We start from the raw sequence: 20,863 nt of genomic DNA on the forward strand, positions 1-20,863 counted from the left end.
ACCACATAAGGGAGTAACAGAGAATTTCAGTCTTTCCAAAGACTTCTGTCTTCTGAGTAGTACATCAAATATTCAGTACAATTGAACAAGCATAAATATTTTCTGAATGTCTGAATGTTTTAATTCTGATTTATTCCATCTCTTTCCTTCTCTCAAAAATGAAAAGGATTTATAGCCAAATAATCATGAATTTTCTACAATAAAACATTCAAATTTTGTGTCAATTGTAAGTGGATTTAGTGTCTGCAAAAAGAAAAGTGCAATTTATGTAAAATCAAAAAATACATTTTTTGTCATAAAATTGGGAACAGATTGCCATTTAAATTCTCAAAGTCTATTCCACTTCTTTTTTCTAGAGGCAGCAAAATACTGCACTGTATAAAGTTATTTAGTTCTTTGTTTATCATTGAAAAACTCTAAATAGTTGTTCATCAAAGAGAGGGAACTACTTGAAATCTACATAACGTTTTAAAGCTCTGATAAGCTGTTTTTTGCCTGATTTACCACTACTTCACGGTAGTTTTATATAAGTCTAATTCTATTACAAGGACTACACTCTACCAGAAGAAGTTACTACAGAATAGAATATGGAATAACCACATATCTAATAATTACAGATCTAGTAACAGCTAATGGTGGAAGGAGAGAACAGAGAACTATGTGTTTATGTTAACATGACAGGGAAATCAAAAAAACAGCAAAACAAAAGAGGATGGAACGTATCAACATCTAAACCAGTTAAGGAAATGTAATGGAAGCTTTTACATCACTTGAGTTTTATTACTCAATAATGACCCTGATTCCCTAGTGTGTTGCTCCAGGGATTAGGTCAAAAGAAATAGATTGTGCTACACCATTTTATAATATAGCTTAAGTCGCTACTTCATTTTTAAGCCCTCTTCATCCCACTCTCATGCATAAATCAATTTATAAGGATTTTTCACATCAAATCAAACCAATTACACTGTTTGCCATTGACTTTTTAACAAAACTAACAGTACTGAATTAGGATGTTCAGAAATCTTTCTTCTTCAATGTGGAAATCAGGTGCATTGTGCTCTTTAACTTTCTAAACTTTCTTATATTAATATTTTCTCACATTAGACGTTAACTACATTATCAACACCACTTTTTAGTTTAAAAAGGTTCTAGTATGTATTAGTCACAGGACATCATTTCATTGAAAATAAAAGAGCAGATAAAAATATTTGCATGGTAGAATCTGAAAACTCACTCCAATTACTTGCTGAAACATGTCCCTGAACTATATGTCAGAAATTTCACCGACACCTTCTGGGTACTAACTCTACATAATCAGAATGGAAGAGAAAAAGACAGTTTTACCTGTTGTTAACACATTAGAATTGTTATAAAATTCTGCAGTTCATATATATGCTAGAAGACAAGATTTTCACTATAAATCTGCAAAGGAAATGGCACTGAAACACAGAATCAAATTATGACTAAGAAACCACTCATAAGGACTTCAGCATATGCACTACTTTATTTGAATCCAACTGCACTGAAAGTTTTACAATTAGGATATATGTTGTAAAGTTAGCATTTATTTTAATTACCTGAGTTTCTTTCTTATTTGTTCCTTCTTCTGAATCAGACTGGTGTTCTTGATCATTTTCATCACTCTGGTGAAAGAGGTGGGAGAGGAAAAACAGTTAAGCTGTTGAAAGCTTTCTGAGAATTTAGTGTGTTCTAGATTTTTAAAATCAAAAACTAAGACTAGTAGCATTCTACCTATCCAAAATATACAGAGCACATATGGGATGTAACACGAAAATTCTCAGACAAGCGCTTGCTTTCAGTACCAGCAGAGGAAACAGAGCTTTGCATTTGGCACAGAAAAATCTTTCTTTTACAAAATTAGATGCTGTTCCTATGACAAAGAAAAGGGAAAGGTAATCTGCTGAAACACTGGCAACATTACTTCTAATTTGACAACAGTTCTTTCAGCTTTAAGTACATAGCTACTTGTAACATGCCAGATAATGAGTCTCATTCTTACAGCTTTGGTATACATGTAATAGAAAATAATTTTTCTTCCCTTTTTTTTTTTTTTTTTTTTAAATTATGATTAATTCCTATTACATTAACGTTATTACAGTATTCTAGATTTTTTTCAGCATTATCAGCATAACTTAGACTTGATTTTGAATTTGCTCCTGAAAGCTTCACAACGGAGAAACAGAGAATGAATGAGCACCATTTTCTCCAGAACAAGTTAGTGAAATACTCTATTATTCTAAACTATTCTCCATGTTAAGAATACACTATATGCATTCCATATTGCCACAAACTATGGCTATAAATCAGCAGTGGCAGTCTTTTACTTACATCTTGAGTCCAAAAAGAAACTCCTGTAGATCGTCGTTTTTCTCTTGGTCGCCGCCTTTCCCGTATAGATTTAGGCTGTGACTTATCTTCTTCCTTTTCTTCCTCTTTTTTGCCCCCTTCTGTTAATGACAACTTTCTTGTTCATTTAAATATGAGACAATCTGATTTTCTGAAAATCTACTGAAATATTTCTCAGTCTCTAAAATGCTTACAATTAATATTTTTACCTGAAATAAATTCGGTACAAACCTTACCACAAGGTTTGCTGTAATAAGCATTCCTCAGAACACAACTCTAAAATAAATACCATTCCAATTGTCGAACAGCAATTGCAAAATACTAATTCCACCTAAACAGTTACCTAAGCAAAATGCTTCAGTGTAACAGTAACACACCATAAATTGCACTTAAAATTCAATTTTCAAAACTTTCACAAAATAATTCATTAACGTTTGTGTCAATAGTTATATAAAAGTACAAAAGAGAAGTGTAAGATAGTTAGTTCTTTATCATCCTTCAAACAAGATTTTTTTGGTTACATCAAAAATTCCTTATTAAAAAAATATGTTTTAAAAGTCTGTTAAGTCCTCCTTAGAGTCCCCTTTCTCATTAGTCTTCTTCATTTGCCCATCGAAGGAAGAATAAAATTGGATCTCAAAGATTAAATTAACTCTGTAATACAGATTTCCTTTTTCTTTAAAAGAAATGTAATTGCAGTTCAAAACTGAATTTTGAACTCAGAATTTTGTTTGGTCTCCTACAAGTAACTTGCACAAAAAAGAGAATTAAACAAACCTGCCCAAACAGAAGTTATTTACCTGTTAGGAAGTTTGTTCAGTTTGCTATTCCTTTATGAGAAAGAAACCATACAGTTGAGTTCAAATCATAGCATCCCTACTAACTTAACTGTATCATCACTGCTCTTCAGAGGTAAATTGAATTCTTCAGCATGAAGCAAGAATTAAACTAAGAGGAAATATAAGTATTCACGCTGAACACCGACCTTTCCTAATAATTGATGTTTTACCTTTGAGCTTTCAGACAGTAATGTATTTCTCCTCCTAAAATCATAATTTGAAAAAAAAAAAACAAAAAACTGCTGTAGCTAATATTTACCCATAATTATTTTTTTTTTCCACAGAACAGTCTGGAAAGAGTTTCCTAAAGTAAGCATGCGGTACTGAAAATTTATATTTCAAATTTCAGTTCATGGAGGGGAACAAAATCAGAAATCTTATCACTGAAGCTTAGTCCTAACAACTTGTTCAGAAAATACCAATATAAAGAACAAGGTGATACTGATGCATAGTTCATGGAGATTTGATCAATGGATCATCTAATCTGAACCTCCATATAATAAAATTACCATTTTCCATCAGTAATCCTATATCAATAACTTGAATTAATGTATTTCTCCCAGCTTAACAGTGCCACACCTCAGAGAGAGTACAGGAGATCACAATATATGTCAACAGCTTCATCCTTTGACAGGCAACTGATCAGGTACAGTATTTTTAAAGAATTAATGCAGATGATTCACATTTGAATAAAACTCTAGGCAAAAAATCCGTGACATCAAGGAAAAGCATCTTTCCAATCTCTGAATCGAGCATCTCATCGTCAGTGTAAAACAACGTAAACTGGTTAGATATTAGTGTGGTTCCACTATGTATTATGAACTAACACCACACTGCCACCAGAAGTATCCCTTTCACTCCTGTTTTCAGATGCTCATGAAACCATGAACGCATCGTTTCATTCCTTCACTGTAAGACTAACCCTCCTCCCCAATTACTTAGCAATTATTTAATCAAGTAAAATTCCTCCTCGATACCTGCATGTTTAAACTCAGAAGCATGATATTCTGTTACAGTTGCTGTGTGAAAGCAGAAATGAACCCAGACTCACACACCCTAAGACTGAAAAACGCCATCATGTCCTCAAAGTCTTTTTTCCTCTCTACATGCAAGTTTTGGGATTTGTTACAAGAACCTGGAGTGACGTGTATCTACGACTGGTCTTACATATCACACCCCATTTTGAACAGTCTTTACAAACATAAATTGCCCTTTGGCAACTAAAAGAAAAAAAAAACATAACTTCACAGACAGTAGTCCTACCTCTCTCACCTTCCTTTGTTCCACTCCGAGAATAGGCAGAAGTTATACCTATAAGGCTGTTTGGTCTGTTTAGTTGACTTGAAGTTGAAAGAGAGCTAGTGGAGGTGGAGAGCGAAGAGGTGGATGATGAAGAAGTTGAAGTTGAAGTTGGTCTATAGCGATGATATGGCTATTCAGCAGAAAAATGTCAAAATTAATTTACAAAGATTAAACAAACATAAACCACAGGATATTAAAACATGTAAATATGTAAATGACTGTTTACAGTAACACCAAAATTACAGTATTATAGTTGGAGTTAAGATTCATATAATTTCTCTACCTAAAGAGACCCATCATGAAAATACCTCTTCAACAGTTCGGGAATATCTTTGTCTATAATCATCATCTTTAGTTTCAGATTCTTTCTTTTCTTCTTGTTTTTCTTTGTCTTGCTTTTCTTTCTCTTCCTTTTCCTTTTCTTCATTTTCTTGTTCTCTGGTTCGTGTGGGACGACTTCTTCCTATAGTTTTTTCTGCTTCTTGAAGATCTGTCAGTGTTACACCCTGTGAAAATAGCAGTCAGCAAACAATGTTACAACATATCAGCTTGTATTAATGTAGATGATCACGTTATTTATTATTAAATACAAAAATGAGCTTAAGAAAATTACTTTTCTCTATTAAAAAAAATACATTCTACCTACATATTCTACCTATAAACTTTTCTCTTGAATCCTGGAACCAAATATCCCTCTCTGATTAGCAGCAAGTGTTTGCTCTAATGTGATCTACCACAGGTTCTCCAGTAACACCATTTTTAGTTGAAACAGTACATACTGATCATGTAGAAAAAACATGTAGAACTCATTAAATAATCCACTAGCTCCCTCTAATATCATCATAACCATCATAAACATTTTTGAAAGAACCTAAAAAAACACAATATTAAAAAAAAAATTGGAAATATTGATACCTACAAATTCACTCACTGGAACTGGATTTTTAGGTTAACAACACATCAAAGAAATACACTGATAGCACTACAGAAAGTTGTAACTAATATCTTATCTCCTTGCTGTTCTTAGGCTAAATGCTAGTTTTCAAATGAAGCCAGGATGCAAACAGCTTCTTAGTTAGAGAGAACTTTTCTGTACTGCAATTTTCAGCTTATCTGTCTTTACCGAGATACTGCTCAAAATTCTTTGTGACCTATTCCAAAGCCAAATTCCCAGCTCATTAGTTATTTAATTGATTGCTATGCTGATAATATTGTAATACAGTAATTCCTTGCAGCTTTTTCACTGTAAAGATTCAAAAATTATTGCTCTGTGGTTTAACAATCTTCCAGGACTCTGGATTACTACCAAGAAGTAGAAAAGAACTCCACTACACTAAACCCATGTCAAACAATGTGGATCTCTCAATAGGAAAGGTAACCAGAAACGTTTGAGGGGTTTAGAATTACAAAGGTTTGAAAATAATGCCAGTAAATAATTTAGTTATAGATCTGGCCTTAATGCAGATAAGGATGCTGGATGAAGTATTTCTTTGTTCTGTTTTATCTAAGGACAATTTTGCTGATTATTCTCAGTTTGCCAGCAGAGAAGGAGAGAAGGGTTTACACACTTCACAGAAGATAGTAGCTGGTAATTGCTCCAGTGCCCGCAAAGCATTCAAGTCCTGTTTAGACATCATCTATTTTGCTACTGTCACATCTTTTTCTATGCAAGGATTGCACTGGCTGCAATTCAGTATGAGGCAGCTCTCATAGAAATTGGGAAAAACTTCCAAATATATCAAAATATCAAATATCAAAAACCTGTTCCCCAGTACTTCCAAGTGTCCACGGAAACTAGGCTGAATGTGTATTTTCTGTGTCATAGATCTTATCATCTATCTATATGTTGGTTAACTCAAATTATCTTCAACAGTCCATATACAGAAAAGACTTAAAAACGTATGTAAATGTACATATTAAATGCCATGCCTAATTCTCAAGTAAAATTTTGAGACAGAAGCTGTTAGTTCTTGGAGAATTCAAAGTCCGTATCTACATAAAAGCAATACAATTACTTGAGTAAGCCACTTTCACGTAACACAAACAAAAACTTCAGTGGAAGCATCACTGCTTTCAAATTTCTATTAAATTACTCTGTGGTAGGACATAGTGAGGGGTCCTCAAGCTTTCAGGGGAATAAAGGAAATAAGAAGCAATTACTTCATCTGGTAACAAGTTGTTTATACCAGGAAGATCAATTGATCATTTGGAGTTTTAATGGGAAATTAAAACTGCACTGTACTCAGGGAGTTATATACTTTTCCATAAATGTAGAAGCTGTAATAAAACCATACCTGTGTAGATCTTCTAGACTGTCTTGCTTGCCTGGATCTAGCTTTTCTTTGGGACTCTGACTCTTCATCCCGTACTGGAGTGAGGTATGATCTAAAGAGTTAATTACAAATAAATCAGCAAACGGTAATTTTTGTACAAATGCATTAAATGTCAGACAAAAACTCACAACGTCGTATGAAAACCAAAGCAGTTAGAAGAAAACCTTTAAAGATAAGAAATGAATTACTGTATCATATATACTATATGTATCATACATACTATATCATCTATATCATAATAACCTGTTCATCATGCTAGTGGCCTTACAGCTCGATTAAAATACATAGTGTTTTCCTATTTAATTTAGATTTGTTTTTCTCTAAATATAACATAAAAATTTACAGACAAAATATGTGTGTGTGTGATGTGAGTGTACATGCAGGTAAGCCCTTAACATAACTTTTAGGCTTTCAGAAAAATCTGTATGTACTGCTAATGCAGAAATCCTAATTATATCATCTATTGCACAGGAGATTAAAAATCTTTAAGGAGGTAGTTACCATATTTTCACACGAATCATCCGTGCTTTGGGTAATCCAACGCCCTTTAAAACAACAGACCTTAAAAATAAATCCTCACGAATCCCACAACAATCCTGCAGAGTAAGCAAGTAATTGTAATCAAAGCCAAAGGGCTACTACAGTAAACATGCAAGGCCAGGACTCTTTAAAGAGATTTTCCAACCCAGGCAATTGGGGTAAAAAAAAAAACAAAAAACACATATGTACACATACATAAAAATATATATGTATGTATGTAATATATGTATGTATGTAAAGCCATTGTTAAAGAACTTAAACTTTTTAAAGCATTTGTTGATTTTCTATTACATAACATTCTGAGAACGCTGTTATAATTTACCATTATGTTTTTTAATCCTTAGATTAAATAGATTGGAGAAAGTTGAAAAAGTAGAAACTGAAGGTTGCTGAAGGGTTACTTAAGACATAAGACCCCTCTGAGATCCTTTAGTTAAAATAAGCTACATTAAAAGCAGAATCAGATTCTATGATATTTTCTGACTATATTATTTCTATATTTCATTTGTTAATAACTGGCTAATGATTTCACAGAATCACAGAATGCCTGAGGTTGGAAGGGACTCCAGAGATCGTCTAGTCCAACCCCCCTGCTCCAGCAGGGTCACCTAGAACACGTTACACAGGATGGCATCCAGGTGGGTTTTGAATATCTCCAAAGAAGGAGACTCCACAACCTCTCTGGGCAGCCTGGTCCAGTGCTCCGTCACCTGAACCGTAAAGAAGTTATTCCTGAAATTTCTCAGATTTAAATACTTTGTTTGGGAAGCTATCACCTATTAACACTTAAAACATTTGTCTATGGAAGAAGCATCTTTTTGTTCACCTAATTATGTGTTTCTCAGGTTAGGGAATACTAAAACAGTTCTGAAAAGGTTCTAAGTTTTAAAAATAAACTCAAACTCTCAAGAACTATATTCATTTCATTTCTCTATCTTGTCCTCCTGCAAATAGTATTTTTGATAAGGTTTTCTGTTTTCCTAGACCCTTAGGCCCTATCTATATTAGGAAAAGGGTGCCTAGTAGCTGCTTTAGCTAGCCTGAAATACAATTCATCAGATAAATCTGGTTTGCACTTGACTCACTTTAGAGTCAGCCAATATATTCCCCAGCCACATAGGTAGACACAAGCTTTAACCTACCTAAGACAGTTTTGATTGCAGAGCAGGTGTAACCTCTACAGTTTTAAAACTGCTGCAAATTGCTCTGTAGGAATGGGTGTACATACCAGTCCTACCATCCAAAAATGTGAAAAGCTTTAAACCTTGCTGAAGGAAAATGACAACTCTATAGCTACTGTCAAGACTGGAAACTGGCCCAGCATCCTCTGTGTATGCCTCACAGGTCAACTATGTATTCATCATACAAAGATTTTAAAGATTCAAGTTTGTCACTCTCGTCCATGTTTTTCTAAAGCAATCCTGAAAATCAGATGAAGAATATAGCTTCTTCAGTACATTCTGAAAGGATGCACCATTACGTATTTCATTACTAAAAGTAGTTCATAGCGTGCTTACTTTTCATATACTATTTGAAATACTACTTCAAACATATTTTCCAATTAACATACTTCCGGTCTATAAATATGGATTAATCAACTTCATTTCTTAAGAAAATATTTAACAGAAAAAAATTCATGAACGAACAAAATTTCTTCATGTGCATATAAACATACACATAGATACACGTACACACACAGAGAGATATGTATCTGTATATATACAGATAGATATGCATGTGCACATATTGAGGGCACTACCTTCTCACACGCACACAGAAATTATTCCGACTTTGCTGACTGTTAACACAATGGATATTTTAACACGCCGTCACGAATACAACAGTACATTATACAATTGGCCCCTGAGTCAGATGAAAAGGAAAGAATTTCAGGCCAATTGCAGGTATCTAAAACATATGTAGTATATGTATATTAGTATACACATGTTAGTGAGAGCAAACGAGACAGCGAAAGCCTTAATTCTAGATCTCCTCGTTTTTCTAGCTCATATGAGACTGAAATACCATTTGCATTTTAATTTGAAACTGTTTTTAGAAAAATTATACATTTTGTTGCTTTTGCTTTGTCAAATTGCACTATGGAATATGCAGGTTTTGGCTATGGTTGTTATGAAAATGGTGGTAAGCACCTGTGGGCACCTCCCGAATCATAGAAAATAAAAAAATCCCTATTTAAAAGAATGTAGTTCATCGCAGTTTGGGATATGAAAGGAAAATGGACTACGAATATCCTAAACATGGTTAAAGGTATGTGGAATCTATGAATGAGATACAGGTCCACCACTGACATAGTAGCTGCATTTCAAAACTAATAAAACAGCAACACAGAAATCTGAATGTGCATTTCAGCACAGGGGATATGGGATAAACTTTTATAAATATTGAAAATAATCAGAACCCAGGGAAGACTAACAGGAATTAACAACCTTGTGAAATCTTACTATTTTGCTTTCATAAATAGTAGGTGTCACCTATTTACGGAAACATATGCATCAATTGTAACTCATCCTACATGTAGGCGTAACAGAAAAAAATGCTGTATTCTTAAACTTTACATCAGCTTCTTACTCCTTCTTCATATTGAATACCTCTTAAACCATTGCATTTACAACTGTTTATCATGTTTCAAATGGAAGAAACCCTAAATGATTGCTATGAAATGAACAAAATGTGTTTGGTTCAACACTCTTCTCTTTGTAATGGCAGACATACAAAATGACTGAAAAAAATACTAAGTAGTCACTTGTCAGCATACTGCCTTTGGCACAACAGATGTGCCATGGTAGACAGCAGCAATGCCTTTGCAGTAAGTACTTATTGATTTTCTTAGTTTTAATTCAGTGTTTTTTATGTAGTTCCATTATGGGAATTTTTCAGAGGACTCACGTATTAACAGAAATACAAATATAAAAATACTGCATACAAAATGAGAACCCAAGGACAGCCAAAATACACAGTATCGAAGTTTAAGTTTCACGGATGAGATTTTTCAATAGATAAACTGAGGCATCTTGGTAGTTGTTTCAATAAACAGCAAGCAAATACCACTGCTTTACATACTGTACTATCCAAATTTGTGGTAACCAACACATTCCTTTAAATAAGAAAAAAATATTATTTTTGTACAAGAGCAACATTACTCTTAGGACCTTTACACACCTCCGTCTCTCCCTGACCTCTGATGTTGAGGACACAGTGCCAGAAGTAGCTGTAGTCATGGCTGTGGTAGTGGCCGTAGCATTTACAACAGATGGTGCAACAGGAACCGTCACTGCTGTAGGAACATTTTCCTTTTCTTTCTCAGTACTATCCTCAGCCCACAAACGATTTGAGGTACTACAGCATAACAAGCAGCAACACAAAAAAAGAGAAAAGGAAACAGCTAAACAATGAAAGCACTTTACTAAACAACTAATAACATGTAACTTGAGGGACGGATTTTTTTTAAAAGCAAACTGAGAAATGTCTCTACTGTGAAAGCTCAACTTGAGCTATTAAATTGAATGAATTAGGAATTGAATAGTTCACAATACTTGGATTCTTATTCTTCACCCATCAATTTGAATATTGGATTTATTTTTTTATAATAACATGGCTGTCACTTTACAGTAGAAAGCCATGCATGATTTAAGCCAAATTGTATAAAATTAAAAGAAATTGAACAGGAAAGTGAAAAAATCCAGAGCCCCATGATCTACTAAACAAGAACGCATGCACGTACATAAGCACATAGTAGACCTGACAAAAAAAGAACAACAAAAAGTATACTGCTGGCATTACCTGCTTTGTACACCTGCTGAAGTAGAACCCGTTGTACTCTTTGTAGTAGTGTTTGCGCTGGCGGGCAGTGTTTTCTGAAGACCAGCAGACGAGGTAACTGTTGATGCAGTACTTGGAACATTAGAACTAATCAAATCATCTTGTCTTCTACCAAAGGAGCCACTGAAGGAGAGACATTTACAATGAATACATTTGTATGATTTATCTTTCTTTGTTCATTAAGATATCACAAAGATGTGAATGATCCATTGAACTCCTGCCTGTCTATTCTATGTTTCAATTGAGTTCTGGAAACGTTGTGGGCAAAAGAAGCTTTTCCAAACGCCATTTTCTTCATTATTTCATTGAGAAGGACTTTTAACTTCCAACTTCTGAAGGCAACAGACCTGACCATTCCTCCACAGAAATGAGAGAGAAAGTGGCATCTCACTGGTTGATACTTGTCTTGATTGCAAAGTACTCACACCAAAGTACTCACACCAAGCCCTCAACATTCCATTTTTAAGCTGCTCTTCTTTCACCCACACTGAAGACCTCTGAAAATACAGAACTTTACTCCACTGCTTGTCAGAAAAGAAAATGTCATTGATATCACTCCTGTAACAATTTTCAACAGACGTCCTTTTTAAAAAAGCAAGAAAACAAACAAACAAAAACCTCTTGTCACTCCCAGAAAGATTAACCTCCCACCCATGCTTTTCCCTCACTCTTCTAGTTGTAGCGACGATGCAGACGTTTCCACATTTTTATCCCACTGGTTCTGGCTGAACAGATTTTACATTACCAAGACAGGATGTTTTCATGTGTGAACTTTAGAACCCACAGTTAGGACCAACAGAACATCACATTACTAACTCGAAAAGATTTAAGGAAAAATGGCTGTTTGTCATTCTGCTATCGATCTTTCTTTCTTTTGCTATCAATTCTAAAATGGCCAAGAAAAATTCATTTGTACAAGAGCAGCTAAGAAAATGCACAATTAAAACACCATGTACCATATTAAAGGGCTATCTACATGGTGTTTGAAGTCTGGAGCATAATACTGATAAAAGCTATTATGCAAAGATAGTTTTCATAAATCAAACTTAATATTTTCCACCCAGAACGTGAAATCTGTGCAATATTTCTCCTATACTCGATCTTAAGAAAACTTAGTTTTCTTTTTAAGGCAAGAGGTTAGCAAAGATATAAGATGACCTGTACTGTATGAAACGGCCTGACTACATGCTACTGAAAACACATCAATGTCAGGACTGAAAAAGATAGCACCTATCACCATGTACGTCATCGGCATCTATCAGTATGCAGCTTAGCTACCTGAATGTCAAACTTCTGATCTATTCATTTTAGGTATTTATTGCCCACTTCATTAATATCAATGAAGAACTTCACTCAAATAGCTCCACTGAAACTACACAGTAAGACTAATCATGTATTAATTCCTGGATATGATCCATTCTGAGAAAATCCTGCAAGATGAGAGCCATGTACACCTGAAAGGTATTTTCATATTAATCATCATTTAGTTTACATTCAAGTGAGTTTTAGTTTTACGTTTGCATTCTATAATGGCGATATTCAAGGTAGGCATGGCTGTAATCTACCACTATGGACAGCAGACCAAGACCTCTGATACTATCACTAGCAGAATTCAGTGTTTTTTCCCTCTTCTTTTCAGGTATCAGGCAGAATCACTACGATTCCAACATTTAAAATAGTTATCTTTGGTTCCTGATCAAATCTGGAAGGAGTCAAAATAATCTCAAACTGAAATAAACAATAGGAATAAAAAAAACATATAACTTTATATAGCAGTTGCTGTAACACTCTAAGCTGGTAAAATGGTGTAGCTTAAAACAAGCACATGAGCTTGTACCTCAGCTTAAGTACATACTTTGTGATTACTATGAACGTCATTTTAACATGTCACCATTCAATTTTAAACTGTCCTTACAAAGTTAAGGATTCAGGAATTATTTTTTTATTTTAATTTGTAAAATTATTTTGATTTTAAAACAAGAGAAAATCCCACACCTTCTTTGATAACTTGTGTTTAATGATGTAGGACCTTCATTCAAACTGTTTTTCTTGACATCTTCCTCCCATTTTCTCCTTGCATAGGAACTACCACCACGTATTGAGCTAGCAGACGAGTCCCTGTAAATAAGATTTTAATTTAGCACACTCATATTAAAGCAGTTTGATTTTGATGCAAGCTGAAAATGAGTTTCAAATTAAAGATGAAAAACTTGTGTGTGGATAATGCATTTAAAATAAAAGTAACAATGCAGAACAGGAATAAAGTGACCTGATACATACAGTAATTTTCAAGCTCCTGTAGAAAAATATCAGATTCATATTAACATTGTTTGAAGTATAATAGAAGTTTCAGAAAAATACTGTTAAAGGGGATTTAATCAATAGGAAGTCAAACATCAGCTTTTATCTGTGATCATTATTGGCTTTGTTTCTCTCCAACAAGGATCAAGAGGCTTCCTTGGTTGCTCCTGAGATAAAATCCAGTGCAATCAAGGGAAAACTACCTGGTGTTTTCAGAAGTTGGTTTCATAGGATTATTCATTTGTGGATGTCATAATGCGAAGTTCAAAAGCCGACTACCCTTTAGAACTGATGATACTGTAGGCTAGTATAAACAGGTCTGCAGTAGCCATTCCTGAGTGGCCTGCCACATATCACTAGCTGACATTACTTTAGTCATGAGGAATTTCCATTCTGTTGTTGCAGTTTATAGCAGCAAGAAATAACGTTGCAAAAATCCGCTTAGAAAAATGGCTCTGAAAACTGATACTAATACAAAAAAAACTCAGTGTCTAACATAAGCTCAAGATCTGAAGTAAAGTTCATATAGAAGGAAGAAAGAAATGTCTTGCACAAAACTATATAAAAAAGGCAACTGTATATGTGAGGGAAAATAAAATCTTGTAAAGAGGTGAAGTTCACAAGATACTTGTGAACTTCAGAATTTACTCCAAATACATCCTATTGCACAGAAATGTATAGTAGCATTTCTGCAGTTGCAAACAACCTCAGAAAAAGATCAAACACAGGCCAATGCAATGCTACATCTTACAAACAAGGAGAAACACTAATTCTGAGATATTACCTACCACACATCTTAAGTCCTGCTGCATGACAAATTTTAATAATTGCTGAAGGTTTAGCTTTGCCAAGACTCTACAGACTTCAGCACTCTTCTTGTAGCACTGGCTACACTTCTGAGGCTGGATGTCTAAGATTTGTTTATCTAAAGGCCCAACTAGGATTCATCTGGAAGTCCTTTCCATTACTCACAGTAGGAAGTTAGATGGATTACACGACATCATCTATTATCTAGACAAGCAGGTGTTCAGACAGGTGCAACAAGAACACAGCATTAAGCTATGCAACAAAGACAGAGATCTGGGACAAGTGCAGAACCCTTAGTAATTAATTAATGTATCTGTAGGGCAGGAAGTTAAATTGGTCACCGTAAAAAAGGTCAGACCAAAAGTCAAAAATCTCTCATGGTTTTATATAAATACTCTGGGTTGTCTGCCAAGTCATACACTAGGCGAGGTACTGGCGCCTAAAAAGGCTGGCCTAAAAGCATGCTTCACCTTTTGTACACCAAGGAATGAAGAATATCCTCAGGTCAACTGCTCAGACAACACTGTCAGGACTGATGACACTGATCTCAGGTCACCCAATACATATGAGGAAAAACATAATATTGCTGGTACCCGCTTTTGGACCTGTGTCTGTGAATAAGTCATGACGGTATGCCAAAGAGACTAAATAAACCTCAACACTGCACCAACTTTTAATCCTTTTGCTACAAACAATAAAAAATTATAAGAAATAAATTACAATTAAATATTTATCCCAATCTTAAATTATCATCTGGTCAAGCCAGTTTCAGACAGTCATTTGAGAAGCTCTTAGAAGAATAAAACATGAAACAAGAACAATCTCTGTTATAAACAAACCAAAACTGACTAATGCATTCAACTTCAAATAAGAATATAGTAGAATGATAGAACGGCTCAGATTGAAAGAGAACTTAAAGACCATCTGGTTCCAACCACCCTGCATAGGCAAAAATGCCACCCACTAGATCAGGTTGCCCAGGGCCTCATCCACCCTGATCATGAACACCTCCAGGGATGGGGCATCCCTGTACTCTTCCCAGGCCACATGTCCGGGCTTCCACTGCCTGTGCATCTCCTTCTTACACCCCAGTCTGAGCAGCAGGTCCTTGCTCAACCATCCAGGTTTCCCGGCCTCCCTGCTCGCTTTCTTACACATGGGGATGGAAGAGTTCTTGCCCTCTTCAAAGCATCCTTACCAAGTTGCCACCTCTGTTCAGATCCTTTGTCCCTAACGACAGTGTTCCAGGGGATCTCATCTACTAGGTATTTGAACTGCTGCAAGTTTGTCCTGTGCAAGTTCAGGGTCCTGACTTTGCCGCGTGCCAGGCCCATGTTCCTTGAGATCACAAACTCAACCAGGGTGTAACAAAACAGATGCCAACAAACTAAGCTGAACTTCACAGGAGTATGAGATCTGGAATATCCCTGTTTCAAAACAGAATTTGTCACCCAGACGCTGAACTTAGGCAATATTCTGCAATCTTAAGAAAAAACAGCATTTATCGTGTGTTTTCTCTGAACTGAACGGTTCTCAACAGTAGCAACAGAAAACCTCTTCAGACATAAGGAGATTTGTCAGTCTTATAGATAATGATTATTGTGGAGCAATGAGAAGTATTTTCATTTCAGGCCATCCAAAATCCAGCTATCTAGACACAATCTGACAAACGAGACAAACATTTTGTACTACGTGTAATATACTGAAACTCAAGAAAGCAGCCAAATAGAACCACAATAAAAGAGAGTAGTGAAGAATTGGAAGGTTCTGACAATGTAAATATGCCATGAAAGTACTCCAACTAACAAGTGACAGGCCTGTGCATCTGAACATTTTATTCCCTTTATACTGAAAGCTGAATAAAAATGATCAGTAAAGGAAGTATCTCCAAAAGAAGATGAAAGGCCAACAAGCAAACAAGAAAAATAGAAGTGGAGGTTACAAAAGAACCACTATGACTTCTGTAAACAGCTGCTGACACATGATACAGTTTTACCAAGCACTATAAGAAAAATATTTTTTTTTCAGCAGAAGTAATAATGAATCCCAGTATCCACACTAGACGGTTCACGACAAATCAGTAAAAATCCTTCAGTACCCTTCAATAGTTTAAAGTTTACAATTTTTTATTTTGCATATATTTCCTCTCCTAAAATGACAACACTCAATGCCCAGATCAGCTCCTGTAGTAAAATAATTTATGATTTACAAAATCAAAAACCTTTGGGATTACTCTACAGATTAGGATTAGCATAATCTATGGAAAAGTATATTGCTGTAAACCAGCATTGTCTTCATATCTGCAAGTTTGTCAGCCACTCTAAAATCACATAATTTTATATTCAACAGTAATTATAAATTTGGAGTCACCTGTTTTCTTTTTCATCTATGTCAGAGGTACTGGCCAGTCGTCTTGGTATTGTAGGTGCAACATATGCAAGTCTAGTTCCTTTTCCATCTTTCTCCTGAAAGACATATTTTTACCAAGTGCTACTATCATTGATTATACTCCTATAAGCTGGAAAATCATCATTATGACAACTTCATCTGTATTTGTTGTGACCCCGTTATACAACCTATACAAGTTTTAAGCTTTAGTTAAATATCATAAAGATTAAAACAGGTAAAGGGAACCGTTTATGTTTTCATGCTAGTTATGCAAATGCCTTGATTTCCGTTTAAGCTGCAGGAAACAGAAAACTACTTACTGAAAACAACTATTTCAGTATTCTTATATGGTATAGTTTAGTATTATTCCTTATCCCAAAACCAGATTTAAACTTGAAAAAGAACCATATGTTATAAGCATATCTGTTCCAAATTAGTCTTTTGCTAAGGACTGCAGTACATTTGTGTTTAATTATGCAATTAAATTTTTGTAAATAAAAAAAGACTACAGAATACAAAAAGAGCTTCCTTTTTCAGAAGAGTCTATCAACACGGCTCTCCAAATGATGCCAAAACTGTCAACCCTCTGGTTTCCCTTAACTGTAAAAAATACCACTACTGTCAGTGAAAGTCCCAGAAAGGGAAAAGCCCCAGACCCATGTACCAGGTCACCAGAAAGTGATGGTGCATATTGTACTTTTAAAATACTATACAGAAGCTGTGTAATTTATTGGTTTGGAATTTTAGTAAACAATAAATGTGCAGTAAACTCTAAAGAGAATGTCCTCCTTTTACAATAAACACCTATGCTAAGCAAAGTTCCTCAAAATGCTGTTTCACACTGAAAAAGATTACCTTTTCTTTGTTGTCCAACGAAGAGGAAAGTCTAGGACTTGAAGCAGAACGCATAACACCTGCAGCGTCCTTTTCTTTCTGAGCTTCTTTGGAAGCAGTAATCTCTGCAAGTGCACCGTAACTACCAGTTTTTCTAAGACCTAATCTCCATGAAGCAGGAGATTCATCTTTCCTCTCTTCTTCTTTGGGAGAAACCTTGGTTGTAGATGTTGGAAACTGTAAAACACAGCAGAAAATTAAAGGCTATTAATTTGTAGTATCCGTGGTAATTCATGATCCTTGCAGAGATGTGAGAACACAACTACTTTTAATAATCATGGGAGTACTGAATTCTTGGGGGAGTTATGGTGAGAGACAACCTACACGCTTTTCTCTTGAATTAGTTAATGAGATAAAAAACATAAAACTGGTCAAGGAACACTACTCCTCTAGAAGTTAGCTTGGAAAAACTCACACTTTGTAATAAACACAGTGATCAGGCAGTACAAACTTAAAACCATGCAAATCTGGTATCAACCCTTTGATTAAATATGTTATTTTGCAACCTGTACACAAACCTGTGCACACCAGAACCTCACCATAGATTTTTCACCCTTATTGGGCACAAGAACAATGCCAGTTTTGCGCAAGCCCTGCCGCCATGATGCAGGATCTACTGACTCCACGACAGGCATGATAGGAGGAATGAAATCATACTAAAGCCAATTAAGACAAGACAAAGATGAAGATTGAAAGAACAGAAAATAGAAACAGCAGGTTGTTTCAAAAGCACATAGTTTGTTCCCACACTTATGTCATGTAGCTCTTCATTACACCACATAATACCAAAAAGCAGAAAGACAATTACGACTTTAGTAACAGATTCTTATTAAACACAGCACAACATGTTTAGCTAGCTCAGTGACAGAACTACAGTTTGCATAGAATAGGACAGCAGAGCTTGTAGACCTAACAGGTCCATGCCTAAATCATCATATGCTGGAGAATATTACATGATTCACGCTAACATATCCATTACCCTTCTCATCTTCTTTCATATTACATTCAGATCCCTTCATATGATCACATGCTAGCTTAGTTATCAAACCCATACTTTTACTCACACACTTGCCCAAGTTTAGTGTCCTCAGACAGAATGTCGCGTTATTGAATGCGACAGAGATGTAAGAAAACCCAAATTCAAGCTTAGCACACTGCTGTGAACAACATGGTTCAGACATCTATGGTGTAAAATCAGAAGAGTAACTGCAGCAGCACAGACATCGCAAGCCTGAAGAAGCAGGTGCAAGAGTAGTTTCAAACCAACTTGTACCTGTACCAGTGCTGTTCTACCCTTTTTTTTTAGTAAAAACAGTTTAAATCCTGTTTGTTCACTGACATGAGCTGCAACTGCTTCTCCAAGTCATACTTACATAGCATTTTACAAAATGACCAGCCTGATATAAACAGACATTTATTTTGTAAATACAGAAGACCCTAAGACTTTTACATTTAATTGTGGAAAGATAACTGCAGTGTACTTTTAACCTGCACTTTTTGCCTTGAAGACAGAAAAATAAGATAAACTATTAGTTATTGCACAATAAAATTAGAACAAACTAAATGCTAATGTGTTGCTGATTTGCAAAAGGTTTTCAATTAGCTTAAAATCATACTTACTTCTTATCAAAACTTTTTCATACATCATAATTTAATCACGTACCAAGAAAAAATCTGTTTAACTGATCATTCAACTCTGGAATACCAAGCCATACCCCAAACATGCAATGATTTGATAGCATCCTGTCACTGAAGGTCATATAGCTTAAAGGCTGTTGCATAGTATGAAATAAATGGATTGAAAGGCACAAGCTGGAAACTTTCACTGCAAGATGAAGTTCAGACAATTCCAAGAAAAATGAAGTATTTAAAGTCTTAGACACCTCAGAATATGAAGCATGCAAACATAATTAATTCCAATACAAAAACTGGGTGGAGAGCATATTGGTTAAACTGAACAACTGTCAGAAATGCTTGTATTACTGAACCGTCTTCAAAAAGATAAACTATACAGTAGGCCTGTTTCCCTGAAGTTAGCTTCACACTGTATGTTTGTGTTCTCTGCAGTGAAGTACAGCTGGCAAACCAGAAATTCCTCACAATGTCTTCCCTTTCCCCCAGAGCCCCGTTTGCTATGGTTTGAGAGCCCCATTTGCTACAGTTTGCATGGAAAACTTGTGGCTCTTGAGTTCTCTGCAGCTCTTGAGCAACCCAAATTCAGCTCCCATGACAGAGAACCATAACTCCTAACTCAGCCAGTGCAAACTGTTTAGATTAACATCACAAGATCACCCTGGAATCTAGCTGTTTGCCCAGCCACAAGGGCTCAGAGAGGGGAAACAGTAGTCATTCCTGCCAGTGAGCCATGCCCACAATTACCTTTTGCTCTTAACGCTTTTTTAAGAGAAATTTTGTGGATATCAGTCATGATGATTTTTATAAAGCAGCTTTTAGGATCAGGGAAGTTGGCCCAACCCTGTTGCACAGTATCGCATAATATGACGCAGTTGGGCAATTTAAAATATACTCCCTTGATCTTTTACATGAAAAGGTGCTAACCATTAGGTTCTAACCTATACTTTTTAAGATGAAGTATTATTAGGTTCTGTTGTGTATATGAAACAACTCCAGTAAGCGCCAGGAAGCTAAATGCAATACATAATATTCCCCCTGTAGTACGTCTTCCCTCTCTGCTGTGGTTTCAGTGTATCCTAGTCACATTTATCCAGAAACATCTGTAGAGGGGTAAGCTTTGATTATGACATGTGAAGAAAACTTGTAAGAGATGACAAAGGAAGCTCTACTGGCTTGCTATCCAGTCTGCTTACATATTCTGAATGACTGACTTGCATACAACCTTGTGACTGTGCATTATTATCTATTGTAATTTTTTTCTACAGGCATACCTTTCTCCCTTTTGACAAGCAAACCCAACATTCATTCCAACTAACTTTTCAAATCAAGCTTCCTATAAGCAATATGGTTTTGATGGCTATGTTTTTGAGATGAATAAATTTTTTGCACCAATCACAAATTACGTGCTCTGATCCTCTGGTTCTTCGATTAGATCCTAACCATACTGAAATCAGGGCTAGAACCTACAGCATTTTCTTAGTTCAAATATTATTTACAATTTCTGTGCCTCTCATTTTCAACTTCTAGCACTAGCTGAATACTTCTAAGGACTCTCAAAAGTCATACCTGGATCTCTTGCCTTAAGAGTGACAGTAGTTTCTAAAACTTTAGGAGGAG

General features: G+C 35.4%; 1 protein-coding gene and 1 long non-coding RNA gene across 11 annotated transcripts in view; one reads left to right on the forward strand and one right to left on the reverse strand.

Moving 5' to 3' along the window:
• Positions 1-20,863, reverse strand: part of PPP1R12A (protein phosphatase 1 regulatory subunit 12A) — a 126,094-nt gene that overhangs the window by 21,222 nt on the left and 84,009 nt on the right. For 4 of the 10 annotated variants that reach the window (XM_035334824.1, XM_035334842.1, XM_035334828.1 and 1 more), the window contains exons 10-20: positions 18,151-18,267; positions 17,573-17,788; positions 16,700-16,794; positions 13,217-13,339; positions 11,183-11,344; positions 10,562-10,738; positions 6,803-6,893; positions 4,817-5,014; positions 4,470-4,638; positions 2,350-2,468; positions 1,578-1,643 (exon numbers count right to left, since the gene is read on the reverse strand). In XM_035334824.1, the coding sequence (XP_035190715.1) occupies positions 1,578-1,643; positions 2,350-2,468; positions 4,470-4,638; positions 4,817-5,014; positions 6,803-6,893; positions 10,562-10,738; positions 11,183-11,344; positions 13,217-13,339; positions 16,700-16,794; positions 17,573-17,788; positions 18,151-18,267 (1,533 nt within the window). The remainder of the gene's footprint in view (positions 1-1,577; positions 1,644-2,349; positions 2,469-4,469; positions 4,639-4,816; positions 5,015-6,802; positions 6,894-10,561; positions 10,739-11,182; positions 11,345-13,216; positions 13,340-16,699; positions 16,795-17,572; positions 17,789-18,150; positions 18,268-20,863) is intronic. The other 6 variants (XM_035334836.1, XM_035334888.1, XM_035334869.1 and 3 more) reach the window with 4 other exon arrangements.
• Positions 2,204-20,845, forward strand: LOC118171632. The gene is made up of 3 exons (XR_004753287.1): positions 2,204-2,336; positions 11,975-11,977; positions 20,834-20,845. It is a non-coding gene; the product is annotated as an uncharacterized LOC118171632 (long non-coding RNA).

The sequence above is a fragment of the Oxyura jamaicensis genome, chromosome 1 (genome assembly GCF_011077185.1).
Source record: "Oxyura jamaicensis isolate SHBP4307 breed ruddy duck chromosome 1, BPBGC_Ojam_1.0, whole genome shotgun sequence".
In the NCBI taxonomy this organism is placed as follows: Eukaryota; Metazoa; Chordata; class Aves; order Anseriformes; family Anatidae; genus Oxyura; species Oxyura jamaicensis.